The sequence below is a fragment of the Tenrec ecaudatus genome, chromosome 8 (assembly GCF_050624435.1).
Source record: "Tenrec ecaudatus isolate mTenEca1 chromosome 8, mTenEca1.hap1, whole genome shotgun sequence".
Lineage (NCBI taxonomy): Eukaryota > Metazoa > Chordata > Mammalia > Afrosoricida > Tenrecidae > Tenrec > Tenrec ecaudatus.
In genome coordinates, this window is record NC_134537.1 from 4,277,354 (window position 1) to 4,298,360 (window position 21,007).

General features: G+C 46.8%; 1 protein-coding gene across 1 annotated transcript; it reads right to left on the reverse strand.

Moving 5' to 3' along the window:
* Positions 1-6,390: 6,390 nt before the first annotated feature.
* On the reverse strand, positions 6,391-19,974 carry COMMD2 (COMM domain containing 2). The gene is made up of 5 exons (XM_075555925.1): positions 19,827-19,974; positions 19,490-19,567; positions 18,446-18,528; positions 17,806-17,979; positions 6,391-6,981 (listed from the first exon to the last, which is right to left on the reverse strand). The coding sequence occupies exons 1-5, from the start codon at positions 19,891-19,893 to the stop codon at positions 6,784-6,786; spliced, it is 600 nt and encodes a 199-aa protein (XP_075412040.1). The 5' UTR covers positions 19,894-19,974; the 3' UTR covers positions 6,391-6,783.
* Positions 19,975-21,007: the final 1,033 nt, after the last annotated feature.

The window sequence follows — 21,007 nt, forward strand, 5'->3', positions numbered from 1 at the left end:
TACTTTGGGGGAATATGATAAACATCAAATGCATTATAAATTAAAAGCCATGATCTTACTACTAGGGAACAACTACTGCTAACCGTTGGTCCCAGTCTCCTGACAGGGTAAATGGGGCAGAGTTCGGTACAACTCAATAACAAGTATTTTAGTAGTGGGTTCTGTTGGGTTGTTTCTAAAGCTTCCTCCTTTACTAAACATCCCATGTATCTGCTATTGCGTAGTCGGTCCCTGCAAGTCAGGGGGCTGCTATCACGCAGACTGGGGAGATGAAGAGATCAAAGCTTTGAGAACTTATCAAGGATGTACAAGGAGGTTCAGAGCCCAAGTTCAAGGCCTTTTGTCTCATTCTAGAATGCCCACAATTATACATTATTTTTTTCTGTTTCTCGTTTCAACAAGCTGGAAAAATTACTTGGTGAACAGTTTATCCTACCGCAATGCCTCTAATTTAAACGTCTGGCTAGAGCAGGGACCAGGTTTGTCTACTAAGCATGCTCCAGTTTCAATCCCCGAGCCTCAGTGGAGTGGTACACCTGGATTGGCCCAATCTAGGCCAGGTGAGCTTAATTCAGCCAATGGGGTCAACCAGACCGTTGACCACATCTCCCAGTGGAAGACCCTAAAAAGTTGGGACCTGGAGACCACCCCCGTCTTTTTCCAGTTGCTTCTTGGCCCAATCCTATGCCAGCCTCACAATTGCTATCTGCAAGTCCAATGTTGGAGCCACTGTGTCAATCCATCTCCTGGGAGATCTTTTTCACTGCCTACCAACCATTGTGTTCTTTTCTATGGACTTGAAGGTAGTCTCTCCTGTGCCATGTCCACAGTGCATATTTCCTTCTAAGGCGCATTATGACCGTACTTCCTCCAAGACAGATTGTTTGTATGGCAAGCCATGGTACTTTCACTATTCTTCCCCTGACCCTCCTGGTATCACTACTGCCATTCCTGTTCCTGGGTTCCGTGTGCTGTGGGCTATTACCTCTTAGCTGTACCTATGCACATGCTCCAGTCTAGCCAGCAACTTGTAGTTTTGTGTTTGATGTCTGAATCCTATTAGCTTCTGGGGCATGTTGCTTTTCAACTTGATGCCAGAGCTGATATATAAAGTTACTTTTCGTATGTGAGGCCGAGGGAGTCACTAATCAAACAATCACTATCATTTAAATTCATTTCCCACTCACCATTGGCTAACATCTGATATTGCTGATGCAGAACATACACCTCTAGGAAAAGGCTGGCCCAACATCTGCAGGGAGGACAACGAGCTGCAATGCTCCTCAGCTTCCCTCCCACTCAACGCCGGTCCCTGCTAGTCTCTGCTCTCTGGGGGGAAAACAGAACAGAAACAATCACGGTGTCCTTTGGCCTGAACGTATCTCATTCTTAGGAGGGAGGTGAACTATTGTTAAGAGTTTGGAGGGCAGCTTAGCATTTGGCTGCCTCTAGAGGCCTCGCTGGGTTGCCCCCTGGGAAAAAGACTCTCGGGTTGAACCCCTATGTACACATTTTAGGCCAACCCCCATTTTCACCCTTCCATGTGAGTCTTCATCCCAAGTCTGACACCATGCCCTTCTGTCAGGCTGACCAGACACAGCACCCTCTGAGTATTTACTGGAAACAGAAGACCAAGGCTGTAAACAAGAAGAGATTGCTACCTGTCATGTAACCATCTGCTCGCCTTCCTCGTATTGTAGAGCTCAGTCAAACAAAATGATCAAGAAGACCAGACATTACATCCAGATAATCAATTTATCACATGACTCCTGCATCCATGACTTTATAAATATGTATGGCAGCATACTTCTTAGATGCTTTTCATTCTAAGGGGGGAAATTAGCCCCTAATAAAATGAAATGTGTGTCCGTACACATTTGAGACCTACTTAGCTGATTAGCTCTGGCAATTTAAACTAAGCCATATGTTTATCTCGTTAGATTCACATGCAAAGAGAGATTCATGTCCTCTGATCACACAGCAGTTTTAAAAAGTCATTTCTACTTTCAGCTTCTTTGTGTCTTGAGCGTATCTCTTGTGTGAACATTGGGCTCTTGGGGGCAGTGTAAGCATGTCCTTTGGGGACACAGAAGCTTGGAACTAAGGAATCCCCTGCACAACCCTCAGCCCATGTCCCAGGGTAGAGACATTACCCCAGGGTAAAAGAGATGGAGAAACTATCAAGAAACAAAGGGGCCAGCACCAGATGCACCCCGGAGAAGGCTCAGTGGTCAGTCAGCAGTGGCCTGGAAAAGCTGCCTAGAGTCCAGGAGAAGCAGAAGGCCAAACAGCGACCAGCAGACCTACAGCATCCTGCATTAGCTGGACAGTGGAAAGCTCAGGGAGTCTGGGCAGTACTTCCTGCTCCAGCCCAGAGCTTAGGTGAGGCCCATGCAAGACCTTGGGACACTCTGTCCAGCAGTTACCCAGAGAACGTCTGGTACTTCAAGAACTGTCATACCAGCGCAGGGCTGTCCAGAGGTTGCTGACTGCAATGCTGGTTGGTCATTGAGGTGGGAAGAGCCAGCCAAAAGGCATGAGAAGGAAACGTGTCACCTGAACCATGACATATCTCCTGACATCTAAGCCATGATGAGCCTGCCCAATGACATAAGCTTAAACACTGGTTTGGGGGAGGGATGAGCAGGTCTCCTTTGAAGTCATTCTCTTAGGGAGCAAAGTAGGGCATGCATAAAATGGTCTCCATCCTGACTGGCAGGCTCTCGAGCCTGGTGGGGACTGGCTCACCCTGAAACCGTTTCTGTTGTCAGCAACAACACAATAAGCAGAAAAAAATATTGAAGGTGTAAAGGATTTCTTTTTATGTGAATCTACAATGAACATCCCTGGACGCATCTGTCGATACATTACATTAAGTATTGCATCGGGCAGATCTGCTGCAAAAAACTTCTTTAAAGTCTTAAAGCAAAGATGCCACTTGAGAGACTAAGGAGCACCTGACTGAAGCCATGGTATTTCTAATCACCTCACGTGCATGTGACAGTTGGACAACGAATAAGGAAGACTGGAAGACAACTGAGGCTTTGAATCCTGATGTTGATGAAGACTCTGAATATAGCATGGTCAGAAGAAAGAATAACTCTGTCCTGGAAATACAACCAGCACGCTCCTTAGACGGGTGAATGGTAGCTCAGTCTCATTCATTTTGGACATGTCATTGGGTGAGACCGATCCCTGGAGAAGGGTATCATGCTTGGTGTGGTAGTTATATAATTGATCAACTCGATAAAGAAGTGTGGGGGTGGAGTCTAGCCTGTCCATCAGGTCACAGCCTCCTTGTGGGTGCGGCCTTCTCATGAGGATTCTGGGAACATGCTCTCTCTGCCTCACCTTCCTGTTGAAAAGCCACACTCAGGAATCTGGAGGAGCCCCACGTCCACACTGCGATGCTTCCTCTGTCATTGGATCCACAAGACTTTGCACCCACCGGCTTGTGATCTTCCTGCATTTTGCATCATTGCATGTGACTGCATGAGTCTGAAGAGGATTTTTGGACTAGTATTGGACTTATGGGCTATTACAGGACTTACGGACTTGATCTGGACTGGGCTGGGATGTTTTCTTAAAATACAATTACTCTTTTGATATAAAGCTCTTTCCTATAAATATATGCATGTCCTTGGATTTGTTTCTCTAGTCAACCCAAATTAACACATTATAGTACCAGGAGTGGGTAGCACACACAGAGAGATAGGTTGCCTCCCAAATCTGAAGAAGTCCTCAAGGCATTGTGCCTCCTGTCTAGTTGGGGGTGGGTGGGGGTGGGTGGAGATGCAATACCTTATCCTTCACTTCAATATGAATATCTCAACATGCCCCACACCACTGGACCCCTAAAAATTTTACTGAGGTGGAGGGTGCTTGAATCTTCTTTGGTTGCAGGCAGATGTTGTACCAATGAATCTAGAGTCTTTGGTACTTCCTCCCTAGTGGGTCTATGTCATAAATATAATGGACAGTGACATTCTCTGGAAGAGAAAGGAGATCAAGGTCACTTCAGACTAAATTATGCCACAGGGTGGAAGAGTTGATATACCCCTGGGGGTGAGTTGTATTGTTGCCCCTGCCAGCTGAAGGCAAACTGCTTCTGGTGGTCCTTTGAGACTGGTATTGTGAAGAAGGCATTAGCCAGATCAATAGCTGCATACCAAGTACCAGGAGAATTAATTTGCTCAAGCAATGAAATCACATCTGGAATGGAGTTGCAATTGGAGTCACCACCTGATTAAATTTAGAACAATCCACTGTCATTCTCCAGGATCCATCTGTTTTTTGATTTTTATAGGCCAAATAGGTAGGTTAGTTAAACAGGGATGTGGTAGGAATCACCACTCCTGCATCACTCCTTCAAGTCTTTGATGGTGGCAATAATCTCTGCAATCCCTCCAGGAAAGCGGCACCGCTTTTGGTTTACTATTTTCCTAGGCAATGGCAGTTCTAATGGTGTCTACTTGGCCTTTCCTATCATTATAGCTTATTCCACATCTCGAGGAGCCAATATGGGGATTCTGCCAGTTATCAAGTATGTCTAGTACAATGATGCATCCTGGAAGTGGATAAATGACAGGATGGGTTCGGGGGCCCACTGGACACTGAGGTGTACCTGAGCTAAAACTCCATTAATAACTTGGCCTTCACGTGCCCCCACTGACTGGTGGAACTGCAAAACATTTTGGGTTCAGAGCCAGTGTCCAGTAATCTGTGAAAATTGTGATTATTTCCTTTCCCCCAGTGAAGTCATTCTTGTGAAAGGCCACGAGTCCCTCGAGGGAAGGCTAGAAGATTAACAATATAAACCTTTGGCGATGTATTATGGGTTCATCAAAGGGACCTGACCTTCCCCCTCATTCACTGGATTGTGGGTCTGTAAACTGGCTCAGGTCTGGGAACTGATTGTGGGGTTATGACTTTCTATTCTGGTAATGTGAGTTCATCGATCTAGCATTCTTCTCTTGTATGGATCAGTTGATTCAGTGCTGACACCTGCCCCCTACCACCACAGGGACCTATCAGCCCCATTGTAGGTAAATGTTGTAATTCATTTAGGGCAGTTCCCTTTGTTAATCCTGCTGTACATTAAAAAAAGCTATCACAGGAGTCCTCAGAGATGCTGGGGCCCCCTTCACAAACTTGTTCCTTAAGGTTTTAGTGAAAGGTATGTCCTCGGGGAGCTCCTTTTTTTGGGGTCTATGGGATTATTCTGATAGATCCATTCCAACATACCAGTTTCCCTAAGCTTTTGGATATCTTCTTGTACAGTGTACTAAGGTAGGTCAGGTGCCTCAAGAGTTGGTCTAATCTAGGCCATCTGTTAGCCCATGCTTCGATGAACCAAGCAAGCAGACTATTGGATCCTTTCTTAACTTCTCAGGCTGAGACACTGAAAGAAGAATCTGTGCGTAGGGGCACACTATCAAGAAACTCAGAGTGCTTGTGGTGTCCACTTAAGGATTAAGAGTGTAGGGGTGGAGACTAGGCTGTCAATCTGGAGATAGCCAGAGACTTCTGTGGGCATGGCCTTCTCCTGAGAATTCTGGGAAATCTGTTATTTCCTCCTGGGAGGCGGAAGACACTCTCTGGGAGACACTGCAGAAGACAAGCCGCATGGACGCAACCAGACCTCGGAAGCCAGAGAAGCCACAGAGAGACCCCTGCCAGCACTGAGATGTTTCCAATGACCTTGGATCCAAAGACTTTCTACCCACTGGCCTGTGATCGTCTGCATTCAGCGTCACTGCATGTGTTTCTTGAGTCAGAAGAGGACCTCATAGATTGATATCAGAAAATATGGGCTAATATAGGACTTGTGAACTTGATCTGTATGGTGCTGTGATGTATTCTCAATGTTCAATTGCTCTTGTATACAAATCTCTTCCTTATACACCACATATGTGTGTCCATGGATTTGTTTCTCTAGTCTACCCAGGCTGACACACAGGTCTAATCGTATATTCCTTGCACCAGTATCCCACACCCTTGGTAACCATTCCCATGCATATTCCCCAGGCTTCTGCTTATACATATTAGAAAACTTGAGTGGGTCTTTATGAGTATAGTGCAGTTCTACCTGAGTCATCATCTGTACCTCACCTGTTGGATTTCTCTAGTCAACCCAGATGAACACACCTGGTCAACCAGAGGGTCATCAAAAAAGAGGAAGACTCTCAAAAAGATGGATAACAACAGGTGCTCCAGCCTGATGGTGGTAAGGATGGTGACAGAACTGAGCAGTGCTTGGTCCTGCTGCACACAGGTTGTTCTGAATCAGAACAGATTTGATGACAGCTCACAACAACTAACAATTCTGTGGTTATTCACATTGTGAGGTGCTCTTAAAAGTTAAAAAGAATTCAACTGTTTAAGATATACTGCGTAGTAAAACACAAGAACTTTATTTTCAAATTTGGTCAGTGAGGAAGAAAATAATAAAGAAAATCAACCAGTCAACAGAAGTATCAAAAACAGGATAGTCATTCAAATATACAGAAGATATAAACAGTATAGATTCATTTCCACTGGATTTAATCCTATTTACACATTTAAAATACAAAACAGAGTTTAATTGGTCAAGGATCTTACCACAATTTGCACCAGGAAAGGAAATTTAGTTCATTATCATGTCCTCAATATCTTGGCACAGAAAGAAATCTCATCTAATCTCTATGTATTACCATCAACAATTAAAAAAAATCTGGAGAGTAATTACTGTCATCCCCAATTCCCCGACGACGCAGAGGGATCCGTGTCTTCAGCCTGATGGTGCTACTTGATGTTTCGGACAACCCTCCGACAGTGCTTCGTTTTCATCTCGCCCAGTGCTTGTTCCAGCTGCTGCACCAAATGGAGCAGGGTCGCTGGGTCAGTCTGCAGAACCCTGGTAGTGTGATCTCCATTCTCATGAAGGTGTAGCTTTATCGTCACTGATGGCTTTATCTGTTGCCTGAGACTTCTGCTTGCGAGCTTGATTTTAAATGGAATAAAAGCAAAATAAATATTTAATAACCATGCTGAATACATGCATATGCTTACCTCAAATTGTACCAAAAAATCAAATTCCAGGTAGGCCACAGATTTCAAAATATTAAACTTTTGAAAAGATAATGAGAATATACATATAATCTTACACAAGTATTTTTTAAACATAATATATGGCACAAACCACAAAGGAAAAATCTAATAAATGTTAACTACAGTAAAGTTAATCAACTTTCTTCAAAACATCAATCTGGTGGAAAAACATGTCATAAACTAGAAGGTATTTTAAAATACACATATGTACCCAATAAAAAATAAGCATCGATGTTAGTCCGGGTAGACTAGAGAAACAAATTCATAGACACTCTTACGTGTAAGAAAGAGCTTTATATACAAGAGTAATTGAATATTAAGAAAATATCCCAACCCAGTCCAGATTAAGTCCATAAGTCTGATATTAGCCCAAATGGCAATATCAATCTATAAATTCCTCTTCAGATTCACAAAACACAGGCAATGATGCTGAGTGCAGGAAGATCACAGGCCAATGGGTGGGAAGTCTTGTGGATCCAGTGGTGGTGTAAGCATCTCAGCACTGGCAAGGGTCTCCACGTGGCTCCTCCAGCTCCAGGGCTCTAGCGTAGCTCCATGTGTCTTGTCATGAGGAATCCGAAGCAGAGAGTGTGTGTCCCACTTCCAGGGAGGAAGACAGTTCCCAGAATCCTCAGGAGAAGGTATGCCCACAGAGAGGCCTCATTGGCTAAGACTTGTCAGGCTAGATTCCATCCCTTCACAAGTTGACAGGAGAGTATATAACTTCCATAATAGAGGAGGCACAAAGAACTTCTCTGATTTAATAAGAGCCACACTAAAAGACTAAACCAAAAACCGTGCAAAGGACCTAAACAAGCATTTCAGCAGAAAAGTAACACAGATAGATGAAAACACAAAGATGGGCTCACCTTTCTTAGAAAGCAGGAAAATGGTCAATAAAATAAAATGTGGTACTATTTTACACACATAAGACTGGTAAAAATGAAAATCTGTCCAAACTAAGCATTGCAAATGGTAATTGTGGGAACTCTTGCTCACTGCTGCCAAGTAATTAGAGAAGAAGTTGGAAACAATACGCCTGATTTAGCTATTACAGTGTAATTGCACTCCTAAGGACACAGCTTAGACTCTTACATATACCCGTTCCTCAAGATAGCACTTGTTTGAGATAGTTAAAAACACCAAATATTCACTAGCAATAACAAGACACTGCTCATATAACGAAGTTATTACTAAACGAGTGAAAAGACATGAATGACAATAACATGAAATGTCATGGGTAAATTTAGAAGAAAATGTCAAATAAAAAAGGAAGTCATGGAATAATACATGCAATTTCATTTTTATAAAGGTCAGAAGCAAATAAATCTAAAAAACCTATGGTGGGATCAGCCATCTAAGGTGCAACTACTGGTCTCTTCCTGATTGGTGGACAGAATGAAAACCTGGAATGCTATAGGGAAGCACTGAGTCCAGTGGACAAATGGACCACACAGACATCAGCCTCCACAACCCTGAGACCAGAAGTACTAAGTGACGCCTGGCGGGCGACCATCGCCAGCTCCTCCCCTGCTAGGGTTGAAAGTCCGCACTCATGGATTGGTCGTTAAGAGATCGCAATGGAAGACCCTGGATAAAATGGGAGGAAAATGTGGAACAAACCCACAATCCCAAAAGACACCAGGTCTACTCTCATTCAGGGACTGGCGGAACCCCAAGCCCATGGCCCTTACTCACCCTTCACGTCTGGAGCTGGGCTCACCGCTCACTAATGACGGACGGACGGGGCTTCCTGCGGTAAGGTGCAGGGCAGCATTCGCCCAGGACCAAGGACAGAGGTTAGGGAGGCAGGACAGATGGAAGCAGGGCAGGGCACACGGGGTGAGAAGCGAGGACACCTTGAGGTCATTGCAGTGGATGAACAGAAACAAGGTTTCTTTTAACAGTCGAATGTAAAACTGCGACCACCTCCTTCACAATAAAACCTCTCAACAAAACCCGGCACGCAGGCCACTCTGGTCAGCCCCTGTGGGGATCAGTAAGGCAGACCGCGTCGCGTTAAGACATGGAATAAAGCTGTAAGAAACGACAAATGAAAGTTCAGTAACGGTGGCTCCCAGGGGCTAGGAATGGGGGCAATTAAGGGATGGCACAAAGCAATTCAGACACTAGCTTGGCTCTGTATCTTAAGCTCGGTGGTAGGCCCACAGGCACTTATTTTCTTTTTATTCCTTAAACTGGCTACCTGTGGACATTTGTTTCTAATGCTATATCTCAAACATTTTTGAATAAGTACTACTGACTTATGTAATGGTGTGTGTGTGAGAGAGGGGAACAATGACCAACTGAGGAGCAGTGACATTCAACCCTGGCACCAGATGATATTCTCTATAAATTTCCCAAAAGAACCCAAAGTCCCCTGGAAGTAATCTAATCTGTCATCTGTATGGGTTGATTCAAGGTCTGTCTGTGGCAGGAAATGCAGACATTGGGGGTTCGGTGTGGCTCTTACAACAAATCACAACGTAGAAGTAGAGCGTGCTGTGCGCAGGACAGGTAGCAAGAGAACTGGTGGAAAGGCTGGAAAGAGGAAGCATGTCTGATCACTACTCATAGGGATCAGCCTTGGGCTAATGGGGAGCTCAGACCACGGGGTCTGATGCCGCTGCCACGCCACGCTTAATGTCCCATAAGAGGAAGTAGCTACAGCCCAGGCCTGTGCAGGCAGGCAGATACCCAGGCAGAACAAGCAGCAGCATGGGGGCCAAGCTCAGCTGTTTCTGTTGGAGGCGATGCCCCAGCTGTGACCTCAGGCAGTCTCGTCCTGACAGGGGCTGGGGGACTGAGAGGAGACCTGAAGAGGTTTGGGAAAGTTCTAGACAGGGGGCTGCCTGTAAACCAGTTTTGCCTCACACTGTTGAAATGATGGTTTAATCTTAGCAGTCAAGGGTTAGCCTAGAGCTTCTGAGTAAGAACTGGACTGGTAAGCACAGGAGGACGGGCGCGAATACACACACGCACACACACAAACGTGAAGGTAACACATTCAACAGGAACTCAAATGTTCCTGTTGTTTAATTTGCTTTCCAGAAGCCATTTGTACCCGTTGTTCACTATCTACCTGTACAAATGATTAACCATGACTTTCAATAGTAAACTGTCGTGTGTGTGATCCAATGGGATCATAGTGTAGCGTCCTAGCAGTCCCAGGACTGCTCAGGATTTAGGGGTAAAACACATTCAGCAAACACCTAATCAAATAGAACCAGGCTTCATTTTTTTCTGAAAAATAAGTTGAATGGCATTACTACAGGATACAGAACGCGCTTGATACGGACTCGTTTTCCCAGCTGTGACAGCGTCTTCATCCCAGCAGGCACAAGAAGCACTGTTTTAAAGTTCCTATCAGTGAAAATTAGGGGGGAATCCATTCCGTTGGAAAGGTTCTAGCTCAAGGCACTGGAGAGCGTCACGTGGCAAGAAACACCACAAAAGAAACAAGACACATTAATCATGTTAAACTTAAAGTTCTTCAAGCCCCGATGCGGGGCTTTACAAAGCTAAGGGGAAATCCCACTGTCCTTCCATTCGATTTCTTCTGCACAACTTTTGAATTCCCCTTGTAGTCAGCGTTGGAGGCAATAACGTGTGGGTCAGACAGGATGTGCATGCTTTCCCGGAAATGTCAATGCGGCTGCCCGGAAAGTGACTCCCTCAGCTTCCGTCTCAAGTTACGGAAGTCACTACATTCTTTACCAGGCATCCATTCTGCAGACAGTGTATGAAGTCAGAGAAATGTTTCTGGTGGAAATTAAGCTGAGATGGTAGCTGTCCACTCACCCACAGGCTCTGTGAGCCAAGTCAGCTCTTCAAAAACCAGAGGGTCCCCATCCTGCCACTAGACGCCTAGTCCTTTAGCCCGGGACGTGATGGCCTTCCATAAAGAGAAGAATGTACTGTTGTTAAATTCCCTTTGCAGCAGTTTCAACAACGAGCTCGGGTGCAATGAATTCTAGAGTGCTCTGTTTAGTCCCGAAATGCAGATGTCATCAAACTCTCTCACTGGAGAAGATCCTCAACTCTACATGCGATCCGTCCCTTCAAGAGGGCAGCGATTCAACTACGCTCACTGGTAAATGAGCTCGGAAGCAGAATTTTAGAAAATTCAACTTAAGGTGCTAACTTCTGAAAATGTCTTTACAATGGAAAACTCAGCATATTAAGAAAACTTCACACACACACACACACACACACACACACATCTGCTAAGGGCTACTACTGGTTCAGTAGTCAACGAATACTCCGACAATCACTGCTGAACTACACACACAGGAGTCTCCCCATCTTCCCCACTCAGTCCCTGTGAAAGGATTCTATGTAAAGGCTTCACCAGTGACCTCTTCTCCACGAGCCCTAGGATTTGCTGCTATGTCCCCCAGGGCGCACACTGCTGTGACTACAACACCTGGCGAGGACGGGGTGCACGCAGCATTTTACGCATTTCTTTAGGAAGCGGCTTCGCTTACCCTCTATAATTTTTAGTTTAGTACAGAATGCCTATCGCGTGCAGGGACTGTGCTAGAACGCAGCAGAAGGAGACCGTTTCTGCCCTCATGGAGCCTATAGTCTCTATAATACACTGGGGTGTAACTGCTCAGACACCCCCCTCCCATCCCCACCCTATGAGAAAGGTCATCTTCAGCTGTGTCCACAGGGCCTAACACACATCAGAGACTCCATACCATGGGGGCGGGATCGGTGTGCAGAAGCATGAATGGATACATGAGATGCCCACATTCATCTTTCCTCATTATTTGCATATCCCTACTAAAGCTCATGGCAATGGAAACCCTCTCCAAGACACCACCCCCCCCAGCCTATGCCAAGTATAAAATGTGAAGACGGCAGTATGACACACAATATTTCTTCTGACCAGACCCTCAGCCTTCCAGCTAGTGAGAGCCCGGGCCATCCCTCCACGTGAGCCTTTTCTGCTGCCTTACTTGCCGTGATGCTGGCCAGCGCTAGTGGCTGCAGGTCAGTGGAGAAAAGCAAGACCCTCAGCCAGAGGGACCGACACAGGGGCTGCAGCCGTGGGTCAGAGCGGGCCAACCGAGGGAGGACAGAGGCAGGAGTAGTCTGGTTCTGCTTTGTCCAGGGTCACTGTGAGGAGAACTGGCTGGACAGCACAGCCCAGCCAACAGGGGCTGTTCTGACCTGAATGGCTGACTTGTCTGTTAGCCACAAGAAGCCCATCACATGCAGTTTTGTTCTCCATCATTCTCATTTGCAGTTTCAGCTAGTCCTATACCCAATTCTAGGTCCAGGTGTCAACAAGCACAGCGGACTGCAAGGCAAGCTTCTGTCATCTTCATGCCATGTAGAGGGAACTGATCAATGCCAGGTGGGAAAGTGGACCCAATCTGGCCCCAACGTCTAATTGGTCAAGAGTTACGAGAAATGAGAAGCACGAGGTAAAATGGACATTTTTGAGAAAACCAGAAAGTGGCAGGGGTTACACTGTGGGTATATTCTCAGGGAGAGTTGACTCTGCTGATAGACTGGGGAGAGGCCATGAGGGGAAGGAAGGAGCCAAGAATCAAAGTATTTGGGGCCCAGGTAACCACCTATTGAGGTACAGAAGGCTGTGGGTGCGCTAGTGTAGGTGGGAGAGTGGCTGGGAAGCGGTCTGGAAGTTTCACGTTTGGACACTGTATTGGGGATGTCTATCAGACACATGAGCAGAGATGTTGAGGAGACACCGATTGTAGACCCTGCAGACACGTGGAGCATTTACAGTGGTCACACTAGATGACACCAGCTTTGGGACATATGAAGATGGAACACAGACCTTGGTGGCATTCTCTGTTTAAAGGACCCTGAGCTAAGATGGACCCAGCTAGAGAGAGTGACAAAGAGGGGCCTGTGAGGCTTCCCCTTTTCTGAGTCAAACAGGAGCAAAGTCAGCAGTTCCGAGTGAAGGTGGGAGAGCTGAGGCGCTGAAGAAAGGATATACAAGGTGCACAGCTCTCTGCCAACCCAGCGCTCAGATGAGTGAGGAAAACAGGTCCGTGTGAGTAAAAGAATCTGTCCAGAGAAACACAGGAGCCAAGGAAATGCAGGTGCTACCAGAATCTGACCATGTCTGAAGGGCTTTCTAACAGAGATGCGCCATCTATGCAAAGAATTAGTCAACGGGTGCAGCAAAAATAAATTAAATGAATACATATTTTAGGTTTTTCAGCCCAGTCTCCATCCCTGCTCTTCAACACTGCGCCTCTGAAGCAGCTATCAACTAGGCAGACGCAAAGATAAAAGATAACAAGGCTGGGCTCCAGGAAGACTATTCTGCACACATCAACTGTCATTTTCACTCAAGCCCGTCCAAGGCTGCGAGATGAACTTTCTTTTTTTTTTCTTTTCAAGGTCGTTTTTTTTGTTTATTTCCAAGTTTGTTGTTGCTGTTGAAGCTTGCATGTATCTTAGTAGGGGTGTTGGAATTGTAATAACAGTAGCCACTGTTTTTCAGTGCCTAACGGTGTCGCGAGATGAACTTTCTTAAGTGATTGTGTTAAAATTATTTTCTTATCCAAGAATTCACAAGGGTTTCCCGATTTTCTGGAGTGCTGGCAGCACCTGCGAGTCAGCACCGGGCTGCTAAGGTTCACAGCTGAAGCCCATACGCTGCTCCGAGGGAGAAAGAAGAGGTGCCTGCTCTGGTCAAGCTTTAGAGCCCCAGACGTCCTAGAGTGCAAACGTGAGTCAGAATAGTCACTGACATGGAGTAATTCCGACTCCTGGTGACTCCGGAGGGCATACACAGAACACGGGTGGAGGTTTCTAAGTCTGTCGATCTTCATGGGAACACACAACCTCACCTTTTCCCCATGGAACGCCTGCTGCCTTCACAAACTGCTCACCTTAGTCAGTTACTGGGAACTGGTCACCTACTAGGAGACCAGGGCTCCTGACCTGAGCCATTTGATGGTACCTAACGAAGCAACAAACGAGTCAGAATAGTCTTGAAGACAGTGTTGGGGTTTTTTGTTCCCCATCCCCCATGTCTGTTATGCTAGTTTTAGATGCATTCGACTGAATTTCTAGATCCGATTTTAGCAGCCTCGCCTCCATTTAATGCAATAAGAACCCAATGCTGTCAAGCTGGTTCCATCCACAGCAACCGTGTGCACAACACATGACGTCGGGCCCAGAACTGCACCACGCTCACAATCACGGTTACCCTTGACCCCACTGTTGTAGCCACGTCTCCTTGAGAAGTCCTCTTCTTCTTCGCTGACCCTCTGCCAGACACGAGGCCCTCCAGTTTGGGTGCAGGCGCCTCCTAATAACATGTCCGAAGTACTCGAGACAAAGTTCATCATCTTCACTTCTAAGGAGCACTCTGTCTGTAGCTCTTCCGAGACAGAATTGCTCATGCCTCCGGCAGTGCGTTGTGTAATTAATGCCCTTTGCACTTTCGTCAAAGGCCCCCGCTCCTCTTCCTCATACGCTGTCCAGCTCTCCTACGCGCAGGGAGTGACTGAGAATACCAGAGTGTGGGTCAGGAACAACTTTTCTTCAAAGTGACATTTTTGCTTTTTAACACTTTAAAGCTATCTTCTGTGGCATAATTGGCCGATGGAATAATTTTGATATCATAACTGCTGTTTCCATGGGTATTGATTGCAAAAAAAGAAAGAAAAAGAAACCATTGACAACTTCAGTCTTTTCTCTGTTATTCATGGCATGGCTTATTGGTCCAGCTGTGAGGTTCATCGTTTGATTCTGAGGTGCAACCCATACAGAAGGCAATGTTGTCTTTGACCTTCATCAGTAACTACTTCAAGGTCTCTTCACTTTCAGCAAACAGGGTTATGTCATGTGTATGACAGATGGTGTATCTTCCGATCTGGATGCTGCGTTCTCCTTTATATCGTCCGTTTTCCTGGATGATTTGCTCAGTATATGGAGTGAGTGAGTGTGGTGAAAGAATAAGGCCCCAACACAGACCTTTGCTCACTTTAAACCAGGCAGCACCCCTTGTTCTTGATGAACAACCGCTTCTTGCTCTTTGTAAGGTTCTGTAACTAGTACAATCAAGCATTCTGAAGTTCCCATTCTTCACAGTGTTACCCAGTTTATCACAGTCTAGTCATGCCTTTGTGTAGTCAACCAAACACAAGTCAGTGTCCCTCGGGTCTTCTCAGCTTCCAGTTAACCTGACATCAGCAACGTCCCGCATTCCACATTCCCTTCTCAATCTAGCTTGAATTTCTGGTAGTTCCCGATCAAGGTCTGGCTGCAACCATTAAAAACCTTTCCGTAGCAAAATTTTGAGTCTGGTATGAATGAGATTTGTTTAATCATCTCATTGTGTTAGGTCTCTTTTCTTTGAAATGGGAATAAATATGGATCTGCTCAAAAGCTGTCTTTCATATTGCTGGGCTTCAATGATTGTTTCCAGCACTGATTCCATTTGTTAAGACATCTCGATCAGTATTCCATCCATTCTTACAGCCTGCTTTTCACCAACACCTCGACGCAGCTCAGGTTCTTTCCTCCTTGACACCATCACCTCTTGATCAACAACCTCCCGAAACTGTTTAACAATGGACAATGATTTTGGGTGCTGTTGCTCTGTGTACTCCTTCCATCTTGGGCATGTTTATCGCTCTCAGTTCACACACTTCAATTTAATGAAGATTAGAAAGGTATCGATGAAAAGAGACTTTCTGGAAATCTGGATGCTCAGGCCAAGCCCTCCCTCCAATAAATCAGAATCCCTGGTGTGGGACAAGAACATCAGAACGTGTGAAGGTCCCCAGGTGATTCCGAGATGTAGGCAAGTCTGAGAACCAGAGCCCTGGGCAACCAATCATATCCTTGTGGGCCTTTACAACTTGACCTGTCCTCCGCCGGGAATATTGGCCCTGTTTTCCTTGGATGCACTCACCCTTCTGAAGTTTCGCCTCCTTTTGATAAAGTGTTTCTGGATCATTCAACACACACTGAGCTCCCTGATTAGAGCTTTCTGAGCTATTCCATTAGTACCGTTACTTACAGTGGCATCCCGTTCGCCCTCTCGCCCTTACTGCATAGCTCTCTGTCATTAGCAGTGAGCTTGAGAACGCCGCACCCCCTCCTAGGTTGACATCTTTCCCAGTTAGGAAGGCGCTCCACGTCTTTCATGACCCAAAGCATTTGGCACAGGTGTCACCACCACAGACAACACTCGAGAAGCAAACATGTTTCGCTGCTTACTGAAGGCCTACCTGAAATTGGCTACAAATTCCCTTTATTTATGCAACTTTGACAGATTTGGAGCCTTTCAAATGTTTCGCAAGAGAAATCTGTGACAAAAGTATATTTACTCAACCATTCCATTCATGGAAAACTACAAAGCAGGTAAAACTAATTTATATAATCGAGATCAGGACTGCTTACCTTTGGAAAGCAGGGAAGAGACAGCAATTGGTAGGAGGGAAGGATAATGGTTTGGGGATGCTGGGGACGGCGACGTGTTGATTTCGTGGTGTTTATTTACACGGTGTCATAATTCAGTGGGCTATATCATAAAGGTCTGTGTACTTTTCTGAATGTGTGTTATATTTAAAGAGAGTTTTTACAAATCAAAGCACCATCCAAAAAAATGCATAACCATCTCCTTTCCCAAAATAATCAATATCCTGCAAATTCAACTGGCTTGAATACATTAAGCATGTAAACAATGAACTGTTTGTGAAATGGTCTGAAAATAAATATTTTTTAAAAAGTTATGTGTCTGCTGATGCCCATTACCTATGACTCCTCATGATCACACCGGCGGTGTGCTTCTTCCATGTGGACTTGTTGCTTCATGCTGAATGGCGGCTTGCGTAACTTCAAGCCTTTAAGACCCCAGGCACTATATCTTTTAATAGTCAGGCACCATCCACCCTCTCAGCAGACACATAACAAACTAAAACATACTGTTGATAATGAGGGGGGCTGGAGCAGAGATCCAAAAGCCCATCTGTAGACAGTGGAACAATCTCCCCACAGAGGGGCCACAGGAAGGGGATGAGTCACCAAGGTACAGTAAATCATCCATGAAAAACACTATATTCCTCTAGTTCCTTGAGGCTTCCTCACCCGCACTACCATGATCCCAGTGCTGCTTCTTGATTCAGAGTAGACCGGAACATGCACACAGATATAGAATGGGCTGGGAGCTTACGACACACAGCATCCAGGAGTGGGAATGGTGATACCAGAAGGGTAGCGAGAAGAGGCGGGAGATGAAGTGAGAAAGGGGGAACTGATCGCAATGATCGACACATAACCATACACCCCTCTACAGGGGGAAGAACAACCGAAAACATGGGGGAAGGGAGACAGTGGTAGGTGTGAGATGAAAATAACAACAATGTGCAATCTATGGGGAGGCTAATTGAGGGGGAGGCAGGAAAAAAAAGAGCTGGTACCAAGAGCTCAATAGAAAGTAAATGTCAAAAAGAAAGTAAATGTCTAGAAGAGAATGAGGGCAACATACATACAAACATGCCTGATTCAATTGATGTATAGTGATGAGTTGTGCCAGCCCCCAATAAAGTCATTTAAAAATAAAATAAAATGCAGATTCTAAAAGTTCCTATCATGGAAAAAAAAAAGTTTTGAGTCGGTGTGGGTAAAGGTGGTAAAGCGTAGAGTAAGCAAGAGAACACAAACCGAAAACGACCCTTAGATTCTGTCAGACTAAACCACAACAAAGCACACCTGTGCATCTAGTCTCCATTCAAGGCTGTGGTAACTGGGGAGTCCTGGTGCCAATTCGCTCAGAATCGTTCGGATCTCCTTTCGGTTGTCCAGGTAAAGCTGAAGCAACAATCTGTTCAGTTCTTCGGAGAATCCCAGAACAAACACGGAGTCCTGGAAATCCAGTTCGGAAATCTGCAAGTGAATCAAGTTTTACAGAAGATCGAGACTTAACTTTGTCGGGTAAATGACAAAATAGTTGATAGAAACCAAGGACATTGACACTCTCTCATTCATTTCTGTGCAGTCAGAGGCCACAGCCTTTACAGCTAGAGACAACTCTTGCCCACTAGTCTAGCACTTGAGTTACGGATACATAACACACATTATTAAAGTGCCAAGAAAAGAGAATGGGCAGGCCCAGTCTCCCATCCCAATCGCCATTTTTAACAGATAAAATATTTAATTAGGATACATACTGTGCAAGCAACTTAAATTTACTAATAAAAAGAATCCATAATGGATTATATTATAGTCATATTGTTTATGCCCTTCTTCAACCATTAACAACATTACAGAAAAGCACAGGTACCTGCCAGGACCATCATATAGAGGACGTAGAAGGGCCCAGATCACACAAAACTGCACAGCAAATCCTTACCATGAGCTTCGAGCTCTCAGTGAGGAGGTATGTTAACCCTTCCACACCATGCTGGACGGTGTCCCTACTCACGTTGAGTTTCCCTAAGAAAAGAGAGGGAAAATGAACAAGTAAATGATTTATCCTTTCTCGCCTTTCGTTTAAACTCTTGAGACTAAAGATTATTCATTATGTCATGTATCCAAACAATGCCCTAAGAAGTGAGTCCATCTGGTTTGCTCTCCCTGCACTCCCAACCAGATGCACTTGGCCTTTCCTGAAGGCAGCTCTGGGTGGCTGGTTTGTCCATGAGTCCCTTACCTAAAGGCTGTGGGTTCAAACCCACACAGAGGCAAGCCAAAAGAAATCCTGCTGTCTGCTTTCACCAAGGTTTGTGTTAACGTGGTGGAGCCCCAACTAAAGGCCACCCGGTGTGTTCCAGAGAAGCAGTGTGCCCAGAGTTTTCGAGGCCGGAACCACGACAGATGCAAGGCTGTGATTCATTTCCTTCCCTTCCGTGTCTGGGGGGAGGGTTCCAACTGCCTGGATTGGCAGTCTAATGCAAGCACACATATTAAAGCAAAGGTACCTCTGGGGTACCTTATACAGGGTCCTGTGTGTACAACTCAAAGGCGGTGGCTTAGCTTTGGTTTGTGTGTTTGTTTTCATATCCAGCCCCGTCTCCCAGATTTAGGATTGAGCGGGGACTGGCCCAATGCCGGAAACTGCCTACCTGTGCCAATGTTGGTATGGTTCATGCAAAGCCCAAGGGCGCACAGACAGACCTCAGCACCAATACTAATAAGTAATATGATTGCTTATGAACAGTTAGCCTGGCTATCCCGGGCTCTGAAGCCCTTTAAATATCCATCTTGTAACCAGAGTGCTGCTGCGTGCACCTTTAGAAGCTGCTACCCGGGGGACCCCTAGACTTTGCGCAACGAACCCGAAAACCCCCTCGTTTTAATATTCCCATCAGCGGGTCTCAGGAACAAGGCCCCGGGGATCCCTACAACCCAACCTCTCCGGGGTGACCCCGGAGGGTCCTCGCCCTTCCCCTCTTACTCGCGGCGCCTTCGTAGATCTTGGGGTTCGAGCCTCGCCGCAGGAATTCCACCGCGATGCGCCCGAACTCCGCGACCACTGCGAGGGAAGCCAGAGGCCGTGAGCGCGCGCGATGCCCGGGGCCCCGCGCCCCGACCCGCGAGCCCCGCGACCCGCCCCGCGAGCCCCCCACACCCCGCCCCGCGAGCCCCGCGCCCCCCCACACCCCGCCCCGCGAGCCCCCCACACCCCGCCCCGCGAGCCCCGCGCCCCCCCACACCCCGCCCCGCGAGCCCCGCGCCCCGCCCCGCGAGTCCCCCGCGCCCCGCCCCGCGAGCCGCGAGCCCCGCGCCCCGACCCGCGCGGTCCACCCCGGGTAGGAAGGCCAGGTGCTCCCGGTGCTCCTCCGACAGCTCCAGAAGCATCTTCGCGGGGTGCGGGCTTCGCCCCGGAACGCCGGCCCTGCCCGCGTGACTTCCGGGCGCCGCGTGCGCGCGCCAACGGACTCCGGCGCGGCCGCGGCCCGAGCTTTGGGTTCCGGCTGCGCAGCGGAGGACGGACGTGCCTCGCGGTGCCGGGCCAGGCGCTGGCGGCCGTGCCACCTGGTTTCCCGACTTTGCAAGACCAGTGCCCACGCTGGCGCAGAGGTTAAGCGCTCGGCATGTGTGAGCCCATCAGCTGCTAAGCCAGAAAAAGACGGGAGCCTGCCACCCACGGGTACACACAGCCTTGGAAACCCTCCGCTAAGGTCGCTAGGAGTCAGCATCAAGGCTGGGTGGAGACAGGAGGACCCCAAAACAGTGGTCATCTGCAGTGCCTCCCCTCTACTTTACAGGCATATGAATAGAACGAGAGAGAGAGAGAGAGAGAGAGAGAGAGAGAGAGAGAGAGAGAGAGAGAGAGAGAGAGAGAGAGAGAGAGAGAGAGAGAGAGAGAGAGAGAGAGAGAGAGAGAGAGAGAGAGAGAGAGCGCGCTTTAGCGATCCACAATGTCAGTTCTTTTAAATGCTGCTCTATCAATACATCTCTGTCTGGTAATGGCTCATGTTGAATATAGCAAGAATTATTTTTGTTATTGTTTTTGAGACTTGACAGTACACCTCCACCTCTGTTTATTGGAAACAAATAGTTTAGTCCCAAGAAACCCACTCTGACAGGAGTTTCAAGTACACGGGAGGGGAGCGTAAGAGAGATAGGTAAAAGTGTCAAAGTGGTGAGGCCTCTTCTTGGTTTCAATAGCCTTCCTTGTTCAAGGGTGCCCACATGACGGCCTTGAACTTGTTTTCAGGCAAGCCCACCTCTCACACTGGAGTTGTATCCATTCCATTTCCCTTCCAGTGTAGAACTCCAGTTTTCTGTGTCTTATCTGCTTGGCTTATCTGAGTCTCTGCTTTGGATAACTCAAACACAACACACTCACTGCCATGGAGTCGATGCTGACTCACAGCAACTGAGCCACTGCCTGTGAGTTTCCAAGACTGCAACTGTTTACAGAACTGCTGACCACGAGGATCGCAGCCTAGCACTTAACCACTATCCC

Bases quoted from the DNA above. Each gene is read 5' to 3' on its own strand.
- COMMD2 (XM_075555925.1), bottom strand. From the start codon at position 19,893: ATGCTTCTGGAGCTGTCGGAGGAGCACCGGGAGCACCTGGCCTTCCTA. The intron at 19,568-19,826 runs GTCGGGGCGCGG...CTTCCCTCGCAG, and splicing joins ACCCGGGGTGGACCGCGCGG to TGGTCGCGGAGTTCGGGCGC. The intron at 18,529-19,489 runs GTAAGAGGGGAA...CTCTTTTCTTAG, and splicing joins GATCTACGAAGGCGCCGCGA to GGAAACTCAACGTGAGTAGG.